The 19,670-nt window shown below is 36.6% G+C and overlaps 2 protein-coding genes across 3 annotated transcripts in view; both read left to right on the top strand.

Moving 5' to 3' along the window:
- Positions 1–806: 806 nt before the first annotated feature.
- The window catches only part of LOC143653732 (NAD(P)H pyrophosphatase NUDT13, mitochondrial-like), a 22,937-nt gene continuing 4,073 nt past the window's right edge, over positions 807–19,670 (top strand). The window contains exons 1-7 of the mRNA XM_077124971.1: positions 807–895; positions 10,272–10,434; positions 11,109–11,200; positions 16,546–16,652; positions 17,952–18,077; positions 18,238–18,349; positions 19,048–19,202. Coding sequence (XP_076981086.1) covers positions 11,185–11,200; positions 16,546–16,652; positions 17,952–18,077; positions 18,238–18,349; positions 19,048–19,202 — 516 coding nt within the window. The 5' untranslated portion in view covers positions 807–895; positions 10,272–10,434; positions 11,109–11,184. The remainder of the gene's footprint in view (positions 896–10,271; positions 10,435–11,108; positions 11,201–16,545; positions 16,653–17,951; positions 18,078–18,237; positions 18,350–19,047; positions 19,203–19,670) is intronic.
- The window catches only part of LOC143653725 (NAD(P)H pyrophosphatase NUDT13, mitochondrial), a 205,336-nt gene continuing 186,544 nt past the window's right edge, over positions 879–19,670 (top strand). Inside the window, exon 1 of one of the 2 annotated variants that reach the window (XM_077124958.1) lies at positions 879–895. The gene's annotated coding sequence lies outside the window, so the exon portion shown is untranslated. The remainder of the gene's footprint in view (positions 896–19,670) is intronic. The other variant, XM_077124955.1, reaches the window with a different exon arrangement.

Below are 19,670 nucleotides of genomic sequence, written 5' to 3'. Positions count from 1 at the left end.
CTCTCTGATGTGAAACAATTAGAATATGCAAATTCACAGAGACAGAAAGTAGAGTAAAGGTTACTGGGGTAGGGGTTGGGGTAGAAAATGGAAAGTTAATGCTTGATAGGTTCAGAGTTTCTGTTGGTAATGGATGGTGATAATGATAGTCCAAGATTGTGAATATAATTAATACCATTGAATTGTATACTTAAAGTGGTTAAAATGGAAATGTTATGTAGTATATATACTATCACAACAAAAATTTAAAAAACAAAAAAGCACACGAAAAACTGTCTTCTACTAAAAAGTAACTTTAGCAGTAAGAAGAGAGGGAATGCACCAAAGTAGTCCTGCTGGGAGCTTGCTTCCAGTCAGGTGGAACCCCTCTGCCCTGGTTGATCAAGAGCCATTCCAGTATGAACTCAAACACATCTAGGCACAGTCCCGAGTCTTTAAATGGACAGAATTTCATGAAATTTTAGAGCTAATTCCAAAGGGGGCAGACGGAGACAGAATCATAGATACAGAAAGATTTAAAAGATTTGATATCTGCCTTCCTCTCCCCACTGTAAAATATGCTTTCTGTGCATGCGGCTTTTTGCCTTTTAAAAATGGCTCTGCTAATCCATTTTATCCAGACTCAGTAGTTCTTCTGGGAAGGAATTTAGAAGACTTCATAAGAGCGTGCTTTTGACAACCAGGTTACCGCCTCAGTGTAAGGTGTTGCAGCAGGCATGGGGACCGAACTACGTTTCCCTGAATGCAGTGCTTGGAGGATTCTGGGAAGTGTGGCCGAGGCTGCCGTCCGCGTCCTTCGCAGACCGGAAGCCGAACTTCCCAGGAGCGCTCGTTTCCTGTTTCTGCTGATTCTTGAGGCTTTGGAAGGCGCCCCCCACCGCGCACGGAGTTCAGAGTGAGTACAGCGCGATAGAATCCTTTCAGCTTCTCAGTGTACAAAGGGTTTTATGATGAGGCATAATCAGTCCTGGGAAAAAACTCTTGGTTACAGCATTTTGCGATTTTAGTTTAGTGTCTCTTCTTGCAGAAACCGGGGAATGACCATAGTTTTACATAGTGACCTGTGGAACTCTCGTTAACCGTAGCTGATAATTTTCTGATACTTTGGGGAGTCGTTAAAAAATGAAATCTGAGAACTTCTCTGCATTGTGCCTGAATTATTTTTTTTTAATTTTTTTTATTAATCAAAAAAAAGAAAAGAAATTAACACAACATTTAGAAATCATTCCATTCTACACATGCACTCAGTAATTCTTAGTATCATCACATAGATGTATGATCATCATTTCTTAGTACATTTGCATCGATTTAGGAAAAGAACTAGCAAAACAGCAGAAAAAGATATAGAATGTTAATATAGAGAAGAGAATTAAAATAATACTAATAAAAATATATATATATAAAAGGAAAAAAAAACAAAAACAAAAGATACAAACAAACAAACAAAAAACTATATTTCAGGTGCAGCTTCATTCAGTGTTCCAACATACTTACATTACACTTAGGTATTACTGTGCTGTCCATTTTTGAGTTTTTGTATCTGGTCCTGTTGCACAGTCTGTATCCCTTCAGCTCCAATTACCCATTATCTTACCCTGTTTCTTACTCCTGCTGGTCTCTGTTACCAATGATATATTCCAAGCTGATTCTCAAATGTCCGTTCACATCAGTGGGACCATACAGTATTTGTCCTTTAGTTTTTGGCTAGACTCACTCAGCATAATGTTCTCTAGGTCCATCCATGTTATTACATGCTTCATAAGTTTATCCTGTCTTAAAGCTGCATAATATTCCATCGTAGGTATACGCCACAGTTTGTTTAGCCACTCGTCTGTTGATGGACATTTTGGCTGTTTCCATCTCTTTGCAATTGTAGATAATGCTGCTATAAACACTGGTGTGCAAATGTCCGTCTGTGTCTTTGCCCTTAAGTCCTTTGAGTAGATACCTCGCAGTGGTATTGCTGGGTCGTAATCCATTCTGCCAGTCTGTGTCTTTTGATTGGGAAATTCAGTCCATTAACTTTTAGTGTTATTACTGTTTGGATAATATTTTCCTCTACCATTTTGGCTTTTGTATTATATATATCATATCTGATTTTCCTTCTTTCTACACTTTACTCCATACCTCTCTCTTCTGTCTTTTCGTATCTGACTCTAGTGCTCCCTTTAGTATTTCTTGCAGAGCTGGTCTCTTGGTCACAAATTCTCTCAGTGACTTTTTGTCTATAAATGTTTTAATTTCTCCTTCATTTTTGAAGGACAATTTTGCTGGATATAGAAGTCTTGGTTGGCAGTTTTTCTCTTTTAGTAATTTAAATATATCATCCCACTGTCTTCTAGCTTCCATGGTTTCTGCTGAGAAATCTACACATAGTCTTATTGGGTTTCCCTTGTATGTGACAGATTGTTTTTCTCTTGCTGCTTTCAAGATCCTCTCTTTCTCTTTGACCTCTGACATTCTAACTAGTAAGTGTCTTGGAGAATGCCTATTTGGGTCTATTCTCTTTGGGGTGCGCTGCACTTCTTGGATCTGCAAATTTAGGTCTTTCATAAGAGTTGGGAAATTTTCAGTGATAATTTCTTCCATTAGTTTTTCTCCTCCTTTTCCCTTCTCTTCTCCTTCTGGGACACCCACAACACGTATATTTGTGTGCTTCATATTGTCATTCAGTTCCCTGATCCCCTGCTCAAGTTTTTCCATTCTTTTCCCTATAGTTTCTGTTTCTTTTTGGAATTCAGATGTTCCATCCTCCAGTTCACTAATTGTAGCTTCTGTCTCTTTAGATCTACCATTGTAGGTATCCATTGTTTTTTCCATTTTTTCTTCTTTGTCCTTCACTCCCATAAGTTCTGTGATTTGTTTTTTCAGATTTTCTAATTCTTCTTTATGTTCAGCCCATGTCTTCTTCATGTCCTCCCTCAATTTATTGATTTGGTTTTTGAAGAGTTTTTCCATTTCTGTTCGTATATTCAGCATTAGTTGTCTCAGCTCCTGTATCTCATTTAAACTATTGGTTTGTTCCTTTGACTGGGCCATATCTTCAATTTTCCAAGAGTCATCCATTATTTTCTGCTGGTGTCTGGGCATTTGATCAGATTTCCCTGGGTGTGGGACCCGGCTGGTTGAAAGGTTTTTCTGTGAAATCTCTGGGCTCTGTTTTTCTTTTCCTGCCCAGTAGGTGGCGCTCGTGGCGCTCGTCTGTCTGCGGGGCCCACCAGTAAAAGATACTGTGGCTCCTTTAACTTGCCAATCCGAATCTCGCAGTCGGCCCGGGAAACCGCGCGTGGAGGGGGGGTTCGCCGGCCGCCGCAGCTTTGGGGAGTACCGGTCCAAATTGCCCAGCTGGCCCGAGACGCCAAGCGTGGCGGGAGGGCCCCACTATCCAACGTTCCCAGTCAGACTGGGGAGCCACGTGCGTGGAGGGGACCCCAGTCGCCAGCCGCCCCGGCCGGGAAAACGGGCGCCCCTCGGGTATCTCACTGCAGCGGATTCTCCCTGCCCGTTCAGCCGTTCCAGAATGGGGTACGCTGTCTTTTTGGTCTCTGTCGTGGCTCCGGGAGCTGTTTCGTATTGTTTCTGTTTCTTTAGTTGCTTTTCTGGAGGAGGAACTAAGACCCGCGCGTCTTACTAAGCCGCCATCTTCTCCGGAACTCCTGAATTATTTTTTAATTAAGGGAGGAAAAAATGTTTTTTACAAAGCAAATAAAAAAGCTAGTGCTTTTGAGATTTCAGGTGAGGCCAATAAAACCTGTTATCCCAATGGTTCCACCGTTTTGCACATTTCATCATCCCCTTGCAGTCCGTGGTCGTGGAGAGATGGGCCCCCTGAAACACTATCGAGCTGCGTGTTTTCTCGCTGGAAGTAATCATAGACATTCAAGATGGTTCTTTTTGTCATGCTGCAATGCTTTATAAATTAATTATTCTTCTAGAAAGATCAACAGAGTGAGAAACGTGTGAATCATTTCTTTTTCAAAGGGTTCAGAGAAATTGTTAATCTTCGGACCTTGCCTCATCATTTAATAGTATTTGGTAAAATATTACCTTTCAACTCTGTCAGACCTTGCTCTTTGAAAAAAATAGCAAGTGAGTGTTGGAAAATGCTTTCTCATGTATTTCTCATTTCATCCCTTCACACATGGAGTAGTGAACAAAACATGAGCTTTCGAGCTAGAATAGCCCTGGATTTGAATCTGCTGCCAGCATTGTGATCTCAGATTAGTTAACCTCACAAAGCTTTTTTTTTTTCACTTGTAAAATGGGGATAGTTTCTTTTTTTCTTTCCTTCCTCCCTCCTTTCTTGTTTTGTCTTCTCTTTCTCTCCCTCTCCCCCACCCCTCTCTTTTATTTCTTCATATTTTCACATATATTGGTTTTACACTGTGCCAGAGATTGTGCCTATAGCTGTGGAAGACGTAATCCCAGTTCTTAAGGATTTTACAATCGAAGAGATCTGAGAATTAGTTATGTCAAACATCTGACAAAGTTGTAATACACATTAGATCCATTTCCCTCCTCTCTTTCTGTGTGAGAAGTGAGACAGAAATCAAGCTCTGAGGAGTTAGGTGACAGCCCAAGGTCACAAATTCTGTCAGTGGAAGACCAAGGAATCATTCCTTGAGTCTCTCCAGTGCTTACTTCCCCATTCCCTTCCTTGCTTTGGAAACATAAATTTGAACTGTAAACAAAATAGAATGCAGGCCTGAGCTTGTCATCCAAAGGAAAATAATGGTGCTATTGTTTTCTTCTTCCAAAACTTACTTTTTAATAAATGAATTTTCATCCCCAATGTGTCTACAGACATAAACTACTGTTAATACTTTGCCAATTCAAACAAAAACAAGTATTCTATTTGTAATTTGGCATTTGAGTTGCTGGATATGAGTATTGAAGCATGTTTACTAGTATCACCCAAATCTGAATCCTTGAACCCATACACTTCGAATAATATATCACCGTGAAAACCCCTAAAAGATAGTGAAAATCACCAACTATTTCAAAATAAAAAGTGGCAAAATTTCCCCTGCACTGAATTTCTAAATAGTATAGGACTATAAGAAATTATGTTGTAATTCTAAAACCAAGTCAACTTATTCTCTAGACTACCAAAACAGCCTTTCTTTGGACTGAGGTTCAGTCTGAATAACTCTTCACAAAGAAAAGCAATGCATATAACAGTTGGTTCCTACAGTGTGTTTTGGTGATCATATTGTGGAAATACTGTAACAGTACTATAATTTTTTTTTTTAATTAGAATGGCCAAAAGTAGAGCGTAACCGCAATAAATGAATGAGCAAAGGACATCAAACAGGTGATTTGCAAAAAGGTAACTAGGACTATTAAACAAATCTGAAGACATTCTAAATCTTAATAATAAAAAAAAAAACATAAAAGTTTTACTATTTTTTTTTTACTAAATAATATTGAACCTTGTAAGTGTGGCATGGTGTAGTAAGAGCTATATAATTTTTTTTAATTTATTTTTTATTTATGATACATAACCACATACAAACACAAACATTCTTATCATACGATCATTCCATTCTTGTTATATAATCAATAACTCACACTGTCGTCACATAGTTGTATATTCATCATCATGATCATTTCTTAGAATATCTGCATCCATTCAGAAAAGCAATAAAAAGAAAACAGAAAAAAATTCATACATACCATACCCCTTTCCCTCCCCTTAACCGATCACCAGCATTTCAATCTACTAAATTGATTTTAACATTTGTTCCCCCTATTATTTATTTATTTTTAATCCATATGTTTTACTTGTCCATCGATAAGGTAGACAAAAGGAGCATCAGATACAAGGTTCTCACAGCCACTGTGACAGCCATATCATCATACAGTTATCTTCAAGAAACATGGCCACTGGAGCACAGCTCCACATTTTCAGGCAGTTCCCTCCAGCCTCTCCATTATACCTTAACTAAAGAAGTGATATCTATTTAATGCATAAGAAAAACCTCCAGGATAACCTCTCACTCTGGAATCTCTCAGCTATTGACACCTTATTTTGTCTCATTTTGCTCTTCCCACATTTGGTCGAGAAGATTTTCTCAATCCCTTGATGCTGAGTTCCAGCTCGTTCTAGGATTTCTGTCCCACATTGCCAGGATTGTCCACACCCCTGGGATCATGTCCCACGTAGAGACGGGGAGGGCAGTGAGTTTGCTTGCTGTGTCGGCCAAGAGAGAGCGGCCACATCTGAGCAACACAAGAGGTTCTCTTGGGGGTGACTCTTAGGCCTAATTTAAAGTAGGCTTAGCCTATCCTTTGCGGAATTAAATTTCATATGAACAAACCCGAAGATTGGAGGCTTGGCCTATTGCTTTGGCCATCCCCACTGCCTGTGAGAATATCAGGAATTCTCCACTGGGGAAAATTGAATTTTCCCCCTTTCTCACCATTACCCCTAGGGGACTCTGCAAATACTTCCCTATTCACTGTTCAAATCGAAGAGCTATATAATTTTAAAATAATTTTGCCCCAATAAACCTACTTGGGAACTTACCTTAAAAAGGAACCTATTAATATCAGACAGAGGTAGTTAGTGGTATTTTATTTCTGTGTAGAAATAAAACTCCGCACTTCCACTTCTAAGTATATATCCAAAAGCATTGAAAATAGGACTCAAAGAGATATCTGTACACAAATGTTCACAGTAGCATTATTCACAATAGCCGAAAGGTGAAAGGAACCCAAATGCCCATCAACAAATAAGCAAAATGTGGTATATACACACAATGGAATATTTTCTGGAAAAAAAAAATGAAGTTCTGATGTGTGCTACAACATGGATGAACTTCAAGATATGTTTGGTGACATAAGACAGACACAAAAGGACAAATACTGTGTGATTTCACTGATACGAAATCATTAGAGTATGCAAATTCACAGACACAGAAAGTAGGTTACCAGGGCAGGGGGTAGGAAATGGGGAATTAATACTTAATGGGTTCAGAGTTTCTGTTTGGGGTGATAGAAGTTTTGGTGATGGGTGGTCATGGTGGAAGCACAACATTGTGAATGCAATTAACACCATTGAATTGTGTATGTTAAAGTGATTAAAATGAGAAATTTTAGATATATACTCATTACTACACACACTAACACATAAACAGGGCAAACTAAATGTCCCAAATCAGAGCAGTTTAGCAATTTAAGGATGATTCTTCTAGATCTAATATTATGCAGCAAAAAAAAGTTTACAAAAAAACATGTTACATGAAAAGGAAGTTGAAAAATATATGTGGCCACAGCATATAAATAGGTAAAAATTATATGTGGGAAGATAAGAAAATATATATTAAAATATGTTATGAATATGGAGATATTATGGATGCTTTTCCAGTTCTGTTTCCCAGATGTCCTGTAATGTGGTTATATTACCCTTATAATTTAAATGATCTGTTTAAAAGAGAAAAATGCATGTAAAGCTGAGCTTTAAAGAACTAATATTCTCTTTGATGTTAAATAGTCTCTCATATTGCTTTATAAAAATATACCTATTTCTATATCTGTTCATACACATACACACAAAGGTCCATTTAGAAAAGGAATTAGATTTAGTGGGTTCATGACGTGGCAGTAAAGGTACAATTCTCAGTTAAAATGAATCTCGTTTTCCTTTTGATTGTTTATTTTTTCAAAGTTACATTAAGAACTTAACTAAGTTAGCTTCTCCTACAAGCTCTGTATTCACTAACCCATAAGTCATCAGGCCATGGTAATCCGTAATTGGCTAGTATTAATTTAGTAGCAGAAACTAGGCAAAACACCAGGCAGCCAAACACAGAGGGCCACACAGATTAGTGTGTGGTCATAACCACCAACCAAATAGCTCTTGTAGTTCTTAGGAGTCAAAGAATTTAACAGAGAAATCGCCTTGGCCCCAAGAGTATGGTGAGGTGTTTCTGGGAACAGTGGCTTGGAAATAGCCTAACTGTGCAGTTAGTCCCAAGAGCTATTATTTTATTTCATATGCATATACATATATACATACATACAACCACACATATACATGGATACATACATGTATTCTGGGGAAGGTAAAGGGAGTGTGTGTGTGTGTGTATATATATATATGTGTATATATAACTATATATATATGGTTAAGTATTTTTAAGTACAAATTTAAAATTTAAAGTACGCTTTTCAATCTTTGTCTCCATCCCACTCCCCCAAATTAGCCACCATTAACATTTTGGCACATAATATTTCTAGTCATTTTCAATATATATATAATTGTATATCTAATTTATGTATAATGGTATATATATGCCCTTTTATTTACAAATTAATTAGATCATGTTAAACCAAATATTACTTACTTTTAGTTAACTTAATATATTCCTGTTACTGTATATAATTTTTTCACTGTTATCTTCTTTTCCTTTTGTTTTTTCTGATAAATGAAGCAACTATGGAAAGCTTTTATTTGTTCAAAGTAACCAGTGATATTGATGCAGAAACAAAACAAAACAAAAATCAATACCCCCCAAAAAACTCCCCCAATACAACTTCAAAATAAACATATCAAACTTGATTTCCATTAGAAAGTAGTTATTCTTCACACTAATAAGATTCAGATTATGTATTTACATAAATGCATATAAAATCTATTTATTTTATATAAATTTATATAAAAAAGCAATGAAAACATTATTGAGCTTCAAATTCTGGACAAGAATGGCTTGATGGTCATTTTCCATAAAAAGCAATTGCAATTCAAGGACACTTCATTTTTGTCCCTTTTTTTAACTTTTTTTTATTGTGTAATATAACATATATACAAGCAAAGAAAGAAAAAAGCAATAATTTTCAAAGCACATTTCAACAAGTAGTTACAGAACAGATCCCAGAGTTTGTCCTGGGTCACCATTCCATCATCTCAGATTTTTCCTTCTAGCTGCTCCAAAACACTGGAGGCTAGAAGGAATATTAATATAGTGATTCAGCAGCCACACTTGTTTGTTAATTCCCATTTTCTCTGTTATACCTCCTCCTTCTCCTTGAATCCTTCTCCCAATCTATGGGGATCTTTGGGGAATGCCCATTCTGAATTTTCCATGTTGAAAAGGGGTGTCCACACTGACAGGGAGGTAAGGAATTGACAGTCCTGGAGAGGCTGGTTCCTGTGGGCTTCAGGATTTATCTGACCTAGGATCCCTCTGGGAATTAATTAATTAATCTGGGAATGAAACCTTTATAGAGTCTCAGTTTGCGCCCTAGGTGTTTTAAAGAGACAGCAGGAGTAATATTGATTGGGGCTTAGCAAACCATGGCAATTAGCACTATCTAACTGAAGCTTGCATAAGAGCAGCCTCCAGAATAGCCTCTTGACTCCTATTTGATTATTTATTTTTAGCAGCTGTGTATTATTCCCTTGTACTATAATTTCCAGTTAACATTCCTATACATACCTTTCCTTCTTAGGATAAACTCCCAGATGTTTATTTAACGTTTTGACAGATATTGCCCTCCAAAAATAGTGTACCAATTTACATTCTCTGAAACAGAAATACTGACTTTAAATATATTTCTTCCAGAATATCAGTTATCAAAATTGAGATTTTACCTTTAATACTCTCCTCGAGTGCTTTGTAACTCTGAAAGGATTTATCACATGTTGCCTCCTCTAAAAATTATGTTTAATTTTACTCTCTTGGTAGAATTTCTTGAGGGCAAAGATTTACATCCTGTAAACATTTTTGTGTTCCTTAAGGGACCTTGCTTAAAGTAGGTATTCAGGAAATACTTTGTTGAGTGTCATCTGCTAAATATAATTTACCCATGGCTAGGACATAGACTGCAGCCAAAATCGCACAAAGATTAGTCATCAGTGATTCATAATTATGCAATCAAGAAGTAAGCCTAAACTTTAGACATTCCTGGGTGATTTAACGTCAAACTTGCTTTGCTTGGGTACAGTTAAAAGGTTGGTTGGTTATTTAAGTCCCCACTGATGCTCTCATTTTTTCAGTGGAACTTTTTTATTTTTAAAAAATTTTTTTTATTTTTTATTTTTTACTGTTAATGTGAAAGGTACTTTTCAGGGGGAAGAAGATACTGATAGACAATTTTAATGGAAACACATTCTCAATAAACTGCGAAAAAGGAAGTATCTTGGACTTATGATGATTTGCACAGCTATATTTTGAAATATTTTCCTAATAATGTCGATTTTATATATTTCTTATTTAATCAGAAAAAGTGATTTCTTCTACTTTTTCTTTTTTTTTTCACATGGGCAGGCACCAGGAATCGTTCCAGCATGGTTCAGCAAGAACTCTTCCTGCTGAACCACCACGGCCTGCCCCCTTCTACTTCATTCTTAAAGGAGACTTTGGTTTTTATGTATTCTGAGAAATGTGGCACTACTACTCTGGAGATACTCCCAGGTTTACTTGGTATTTGGTATGTTAGAGTAATGCTAGCAGCTATAACAAATAAACTTCAAGATTTCAGGGACTTAATATGGCAGAAATTGATTTCTCACTCACAAACATTCAGCGCAGAGGGTCTTTGGTTGGTGGATGTCTTTCCTCCATGTAGTGGGTTCAAAGAGCTGGGCTTCTCAACCTAATGGTGCTGCCATCCCCTGTGAAGCCTTAGCATCTTCCATGAAAATGGGGAAAAAGAGGACAGAGAAAGCATACCCATTCATTAACAGTTTCAGCTTAGAAGAGGTGCACATCACTTCCATTCACATTCCACTGTAAGACCTAGTCTTGGCCCTACCTAGATGCAAGAGAGAATTGTAGGCCTTGGCTTGGCAGTCACCTTCCAGTGACAATGCCACAAAATGGCAGCACATATATATTGTATTTAGCTGATTCTCACAACACCTATTCAGTTGGCAGAGACAATCTACTTAATAGGTTAGGAAAGAGTCACTGAAAAGTTAAGATTTTACCTAGATAGTGGTAGAAATGCAATCTAGAAGCCAGATCACCTGGTTCTTATTCAGTTTCTCTTTCCTTAATATTACAAAGTAATCCTATTCTGGCTTAAAATATAATCCTCCTGGTGATTCATTACTTAAAATTGCATTCTATGACCTTTTTTTTTTTTCGATTCTTTCCTCTAAGGACTTGATAATGTGCCTGTATTATGGAATAACTTGCAGGAGAAAATCTTTTTGGTGCTATAGGCTGCTGTCTACTTATGTTGCTAAGGCATGGTGAGTATTGACCAACCTGAGCTCGGATTATTCTGTCTATGGTCCATTAATTTATAAAATTTAAATATCTCAACAATCCCATATTGAGGATTAAGGATGTCTGATCATGTTTTATGTATAAGGAGGTTCATTGCAAATTATTTATAATTGGAAAAATTGCAAACATCCTAAATGTCTAACGATGTCTAAAATATCCCAACACTTGAATATGTTATATTGGATATAAATTATAATATAGCCAATGAATATAAGTTATATTAAGATAACTAGTCTTTTCCACTGTAATATCTCTGTACATAAAAAGTACCTGGGACATAGTAGATAGGAAAGTATAAATGAATGCATGAACAGTAGAAAGAAATTAAATAAATTATGGTACATCCATGTGATGGAATAACAAACACATTAAAAACTACATTGATCATCAGTTGTAATAAATGTTCCATACCAAATGTAAGATGTTGTTGGTCAGGTAACATATGAGAACCCAGTAGTTTATGCATGATTGTTTTGTAAACCCACAATTTCTCTAATAAAGTTTTTTAATTTAAAAAACTGAAAAAAAAAACTATGTCGAATAATATTTGATGAATTGCCTGGAAATAAAGTAGATAACCCCAAACCCCACAAAGAACTAAACTTCAGCAAAAGGTAGACTAGAAAGCAAATCTGTACCAACACAAGAAGATGATAAAGGAGTTTTGTGTCTCAGCCTGGGGGAAAAGTTTCCCCTGTGAATTTGAAATCACTACCCCACTCTCATACAGTTCTGGGGTTTAAATTTATCCTACCTGAGTGGTGTGATCCACAAACCTAAGAAATGTTAGTCCTGGGTTGGTAATACCTTGCAGAAGCAAATGTTAAACCTCTCTGGAGGGTTACACTCACAACATGTCTTCATACATAGAAAGCTCTGCCAACGTGAATGCGAAGTCCAAAATTTAAAGCACACAAGAATACAATCCTACATGAATGAGAGTGGGCACACAACAAAATTGCAATACTTGTTTTTGATACTGTCAGACATTTAGGATGTTTGCCACACCTAGATTAAGACTGTGAGAACTCAGAATTATTGGATAGAGGCTAAAAAAATATGTTACAATGATTAAATACAGAAATAAATGAATTTAAATCATGAGAAAAAATTAAGAACTCATCAATAAAGAATATTTCCTGATGTGGAAAAATATTTATATATGCTTAAGAAAAAATGGTTATAAATTATTGAGTATGACTTGAAATATACCTATATATGTATATATGCATAATGTTGATAGTTTGGAGAATTCCAAAGTTTAAACAATGATCATATCTGAGTGGTGGTATTACTGGTGTTTTTCTTCTATTTTAACAACTATTTTCTGATTTCTATAGGATGATTATTTTTTGCTGCTATGATAAGGAAAAACTGAAAGTCTAAAAGTAATCCAAATATCTTCAGCCTTGATAATCTTAGTACTGTGGTTCCCGTGTCATTATTAAGTGGGGGAAATAAAAAGTTTTAAAAATAGAGCTCCTGACCAAGAAGAGTGTAAAGAACTTTTGGATTTCGGTTCTAGTTCCTGCGAGGTCCTGTATTTAAGACCTTAGACCTAGATGTTTTTGTAGGTGTTTTTCTGTTTTTAGGGTCATTAGGGCAAAGCACAAGTTGTAGCAATCTTAACTGTTCTTTTGCGAAGGTACCTGTGTTTGTTCCATTGTTTATATTTGGAAACTTCTGAGTGGCACATTCTCTCCTTTGACATATATTGAGTATTTGTTACAGGAGGCTATGGTCATTCATAGTAAGTTTAAAAAAAAATCATTAGTCTTAAAATCTCAGGTTGCTTTTTTCTTCTGTTATAACGAACTCATTGTAATTCCTTTTATCAGTCAAAATAGGTTCCTAAAAATGCCACTGGGGTGCATTTATTTATTTTGTTGTGTGTTTTTTTTTTTATGCTGCACTAGTTCTGCCTACTGGTATTACAAGAGTTCCCAGATCCTACAGAAAATAACTGTGAACTGTGTTTTCTACTTAAAAGTGACAAAATCTGCCACATACCTTGGGTGCATTTTAGGGCTTTGGACAGGCAAAAATGGTTAACCCTAAAGCCTCAGGAGAATCCATGTTCAGTTCCTACTGAATCACATGGACTCTGACCTGATTCCCAATGCGCTTGAGGGGATGGATAGGCTTAGGTTATCCTTTCTGGAGAAGCCTAAGACTTGCTCCAGTATTATCTCTTTCAGGGGAACCAGCTATAGGATGATGTATTTTTCCACATTTTAATTTTGGCTACTGAAAATATTATCCCTATTAAATAGGTCAGGCAAATAGACCACTTTCTCATTAGTGATGTCTTCAGTAGAGATAAGGAACCATGGGCATCCACTTTGGGAGCTGGCTGTTTGAAATAAGGATGAATTGAAGGTAAAATTTGCTCTTTATATTTCCTAAATTGAATGAGAGTTACTGAAGGTATAGTGTTTGATATTTGCAGTAATAAAGTCTACTCCTATACTTAGATATTATGTGGTTGATGTTTTATAACTATGTTTGTTTTTCCTTTACTCAACTGGGTGTAAATTCTTGACTCAATGTAATATTAGTGAAGGACCTCAAGGTTCAAATCAGCAAATATTTATTGCCCTTGAAGTTCAATTCAATAAGTATTTATTGAATTGAGCCATTTACTGTGTTAATTATTGGATTAATTAATTGGATTAATTCCCTGCCCTTAGGGAGATCATAGTCTCGCAAGGGAAACAGGCAAAATAACAAATAGTACCTGTAAGCACAACCACAGGGTTATAGGCAAGATGGATAAATGGCAAGTAGGACAGAGGAAGGAATGTTTCCTGCAGATACCTCACTCCACTTTGGAGCAAGTTAGGATACAAATAAATAAAAAAGAAAATAGCCCTGGAAAGAAAGGGATACAGAAGCTGAATTTGCAAAGCTGAATGCTGTACAAGTAACTAAGTGTAGTTTTGTAATGTTTTGATTATTTCCCAAATACTAGATATTTATTTGAACTAAGGGAAGATGATGATGCCTGCAAAACAGCCCAGCATACAGGAGCATTTTACCTCTTTCATAGTCTAGCTCCTTTGCTTCAGAAATCAGAGCATCAATATCTGGCCCCCCAGCACAGCCTATTAGGTAAGCCTAAGAGGACAAAAAAATAAGACAGTCTGTTGCCACAAAGCAGAATTCAGTCCATTTTGAATCTCTGAGAAAGATCCTTGGACTTTAGAGTCCAGATTTTTCAAATAGCTTCTATGTCTCAAGCTTGCGGAACTGCTTCTTCCAATTAATAATTTAATGCATGTACTGGAGTTTCGTAGTCAAATATTATTATGTGATGACATTAACCACAAATGCCTGAAACCAGGGGTTGGCAAAACTGCTGTCCAAATTGGATTCACTGCCTGTTTTGTAAATAAATTTTTATTGGAATAGTCATGTTCATTCATTTATATATTATCCGTGGCCACTTTCATGGGACAACAGCAGAGTTGAATGGTTGCTACAGAGACAGTATGGCCCATGAAGCCTAAGATGTTTATTATTTCTTTACATAAAAAATTTGCTGACCCCTGCCTTAGACCAGTGATTTCCAGCCTCCTGGAATTGCACACTATTTAAGATTTGGGTCATGACTTCATTTTTCCTAGAAGGGCTGAGATTAATTTACAGTTTAATATAAAAGTGAATGACTATTAATTTGTTTTGAAAACACTTTTAGGGTATTTAATTAGAGATATTTTGAGCATTGGGAATTGGTATTTGAGATACTTAAAATTTTATATGATGTCACTATACAGTGAATACCTTCTAAATATATTGCTAGTGGATTTTCCTGATGGGTTACATGTTGGAGTACTTACATAGGTAGTTTCTAGCAGGGCAGAAGATTATAAGGGCTCCATCAAAAGAGATTGAACATTATTTTGATATTTAGCAATGCTGTGTTATGAAAAAATAAGCGCATTTGTGTTATACAGATGGGAGTAACAGATGGTACTCAACTCTGGTCCACAAAAATTATATAATCTAGAAGCTAAATTATAGAAATGGATTGGTCTCTGCCATTTTAAGTGACACATTTTTTTCAGAGACTTAAGTTAACTATCATGCCTCTTATGAATATGTTCCCTTTGTGACAGTCATATTCCCTTTATGATAGCCATTTTCTGTGTTTTACCTGGAAAGAAGTCATTCTTTGTTCTAAACTCTTTTCCAGAGAGATTAAGTGATTAGCCCAAGATCATACAGCTAAGTAGCTGCAGGGCAGCAACTGGAAGCCAATATACTGACTCCACACTGAAGTAGATGATTTCTAGTACATCTAAAACTAATATGGCTGTGGTGGTTTAATTAAAACCATTGTTTGTTTATGGTTCTCCTATTTCCTTTTCTATTTCTTAGAGTTGGAAAGCCTCCTGGGTAAATTTGGACAGGGCACACAAAGAATAGAAGATTCTGTGCTGATTGGCTGTTCTGAACAGCATGAAGCATGGTTTGCTCTGGATCTAGGTTTGAGTAGCTCCCTTCTATAAATGGTATATAACGTTAGTTCTAATGAATACTTCCCAGTAGTTCTCCCATAATAGCAAAATTCCAAAGAAAATTTGAGTATGCAAAAAGGTTATCAACTCTCTATTTTTTAGAACACATAAAAAAATTGCCATCTTCCACCACCATCATCTTTTAAAAGAAAATAAAGGGCATTTTAATGCTTTCTTTCTTAATCTAGGTGGTGGGCATATATATGTTTGTTCTATTCTCTATACTGTTACACATTTTGCACATCTTAAACATTTCATGAGAAATACTTTAAAATTCATGATGTCATTCTTACTTCTCTTAGTGCAGGCAAATGCAAATATTACCATGGAGTAGCTCTGGCTCCTGAGACTTGCATTTGGGAACCACTTTTCTGTAGGCTCAGGATTCCTCTCAGATATTAAGGGTCTGGATATAGATGTAATGATGCTGGAAAGAGGTTCAGATAGAGCTTAGAGGTCCCATTTCATCTCTTTTCCAGGGATAGTGTGTTGCTAGTGCAAATGTCCTTATTGCCCTGAAGAGGATCTTGAGAAATGCCATGCTTTAATGTTTCCCAAATTTGCCTGAATATAAGAATCACCTGGTGTTTGTTAAAAAAAAAAATAGATTTCTGGGGCTCACTCCACACTTGCTGCTTCAGAACCTCCAGGTAGGGGCTTGGGAGCCTGTGTAGTTTTTCTTTACTAAGTTGAGTCTTATAGGTAAGACTGTTCTAATAGGTAAGACTGGAGAGGGGCCTGGAGACAGTTTGACATTTGTTTCTTTAATTCTGTTTTTAATTTTGCAGCATCCTTACAGAAACCTGAAATGGAGACAGAGCTCAAGGGATCTTTCATGGAGCTGAGGAAGGTTCTCTTTGAGCTGAATGTGAAGGATGCCTCCTTGCTTTCTATGGTAGATTCTGATTTTTCAGTTCTGTAAACAGTGGATATAGGCTAATGTATGCATGCATATGGCTAGAGTGACATTTGATTTATTGTGCAGATCCTTGTTCTTCCTACAAACTGCAGAAGAAGGACAATGCACTGTAGGGAGACTGCTTATTCTTCCTTCATTTGCCCTTGATAGAAGAAAGGCAGGCAGACAGATCTTTTTGGCAGAACTGTTGCCAAACCATTTATTCCAAAGGACATGCAGGTCTAGGGCAGTAGATCTGTCAACCTCATGAATGTTTTTAATGACAAACACACCATCATGTTTTGTGACTTTTACTCATAACTTTAGATTTGTTTTGCTCAAGTGTTTATTTTTTTTCCTAAGAAGATATTGATTACCAGATATAATAGATATTTTGGGAAGAAGAAATCCAAAATATTATATTAATCCTACTTATAACTGTAAGATGAATCCTGAAAAACATTAAAAGTGCTTATTAATGTGCAGTTTTACAACACTGAGATGAAATTCAGAAACATAAAATTAACCATTTTAAACTGAATAATTCAGGGACATTTCATATATTCGCATTATGCAAACACCACCTCTTTCTAATTCCAAAACATTTTCATCACACCACATGGAAGCTCCATACCCATTAAAGCAGTTATTACCCATCCACTAATCTATTTCTGTTTCTGTGGATTTGCCTATAATTCATATAAGCAAAATACAGTATGTGACCTTTTGTTTCTGGCTTCTTTCACGTAGCATGTTTTTGAAGTTAATTCATGTTGTAGCATGTAACAGTATTTCATTTCTATGGCCAAATAACATTCCATTATATGAATATACTATATTTTGTTTGCCCACTCATTAGTTGGACATTTGGGTGGGTTCCACCTTTGGCTGTTTTGAATAGTGCTGCTATAAATGCTATATATGCTAAAGTGCTTTTGATTGTCCATTTAATTTTAAAGCATATCTCTAAATATTAATTACAAAAAAAATCCACCTTTACTGGGGAGAAGTACTTGAGGATAGATTTAACTGTATTGGAAAGGTTTTATTTTTCAGCTGGGTAATTAAGCACATGGGTGTTTATTACTTATATATTTTTATGTTTTAAATAATTCATAATACATTTTAAATTATGCTTTCTTTTGTGCAAACTTCTGATGCTAAAGGAACATATTTAATTTCCTCATCTTGAAGTTTAAACATTTAGTAACCATTTAAAGTGGGTGAGCAGGAAAGGGATTGGCATTTCCTTGTTATAATGTAAGCCCTACCTTCTCTCCAAATTTGTATTCCTAGGCTTGGGCCCTTCTCCGTTGGCATGACGCCCACCAGTTCTGTAGCAGAAGCGGGCAGCCCACCAAAAAGAATATGGCTGGCAGCAAGCGTGTATGCCCTTCCAATAAGATCATCTACTATCCACAGGTAAAGCATTGCTTTAAGAGGAAGTAATCCAAGAAGGGTAGACAGTATCTGCTCTGGTAAAGGAAATCTGTACAATTAAAAGGCTTTCCTTAATTGTCTATTCCTACATCCCCAAAACAGGCCCCAAAGCCTGTGTCTCACTTCCATCCCCTTTCCATAGATGGCACCTGTGGTGATCACTCTGCTATCAGATGGAACCCGATGCTTACTAGCCCGCCAAAGTTCCTTTCCCAAGGGAATGTATTCTGCTTTGGCAGGTTTCTGTGATATAGGTAAGGAGTTTAAGGCATGTGCAGGTGACAATGGAGGACTTGAACACTTTGTCATAGCAGATAGTTCTTCATCTTGTGGTCAGAGTGCTTGGAGTTAAGCACAGTCTTCCCCATCATGTCAAGAAAACTGCCTTCTACCGTAATTTCCCAACATTTTCTTAGGCAAATTTTCAAACATACAGCAAAGCTGATTTACATGGTGAACATCCATACAACCACCACCTAAATTCTACATTTTTGACTGCACTTACTTTAACATGTATCTGTCCATCTAGCCATTCCTGTCACATCCATCAATTCATCTTATTTTTGATGCCTAAGTACACTTCTCCCTAAAACTTCAGCATGTATATTAACTAGATTTCGTTTATTTGCAGTTGGATTTTTGTTTTTTTGGTCTTTCTGAGTAAAATTTACAAATGGTGAAATGTAGCATTAGACTTTTATTGAAGCTGAGAGCAGCAGTAGCTTCTCCTGGCATTCCTACTTGAATTATAACTAACTTAGTAGGCTTACACTACACTTCAAAACCCAAGTCCAGACCTGATTCCTATTGTTATAGAGACTTGGGAGATTTAGGGTAGACCAAAAACATTTCATTGAAACACTGGAGCCAGTTTTGTGCTCCTTCACAGATGGGCTATCTGTATCACCCTTCCTGCTGCAGGGCTGTCCTGAATTAATCTGAGTGCTTCTAGGTGAAAGTCAGGAAGAAGCTGTCCGGCGGGAAGTGGCAGAAGAGGTGGGATTGGAGGTAGAAAGACTGCAGTATTCTGCATCCCAGCATTGGCCCTTTCCTAATAGCTCACTCATGATTGCTTGTCATGCAAGTGTAAAGCCAGGGCAAACAGAGGTAAGTTCTAAAGCCACCTTTGCTGTAACATTTCTTTTGCTTCGTTTAGTCTGCCAGTTAGCAAGTACTTGTTAAGCACCTATCTAGCCCATAATTGTCTAGATATACAAAGATGAGTTAAGATATGCTTTATATCCTCAAGGAACTTGAAGTTTAATAAAGGAAACAAATAATTACCATGAAAACTGAATCTGCCAACATGATCATTATTTTCTCTTGCACAAATCTTAATCATGAGACGATTTATTTTTCATCATCGGGACTTAACAGAATGCCCTGCATTCAGTAGGCACGCAATAAATGTTTAATCAAATTTAATGGTTCATTTTAGGATGGGCCTTATTGTACAAGTCATCAGGATGTTGGGGACTAATAATATAAAATAATAGAAACTTCTAGTTGAAAGTGATTTAGAAGTTGTCTTATCCAGCTTCATTTTGCTCTTCTGTGGCATCCCTGGCAGATGGC

This window comes from Tamandua tetradactyla, chromosome 13 (assembly GCF_023851605.1).
Source record: "Tamandua tetradactyla isolate mTamTet1 chromosome 13, mTamTet1.pri, whole genome shotgun sequence".
In the NCBI taxonomy this organism is placed as follows: domain Eukaryota; kingdom Metazoa; phylum Chordata; class Mammalia; order Pilosa; family Myrmecophagidae; genus Tamandua; species Tamandua tetradactyla.
Note: the sequence above shows the minus strand (reverse complement) of the source record. Positions and strands in the feature narration are given on the sequence as shown.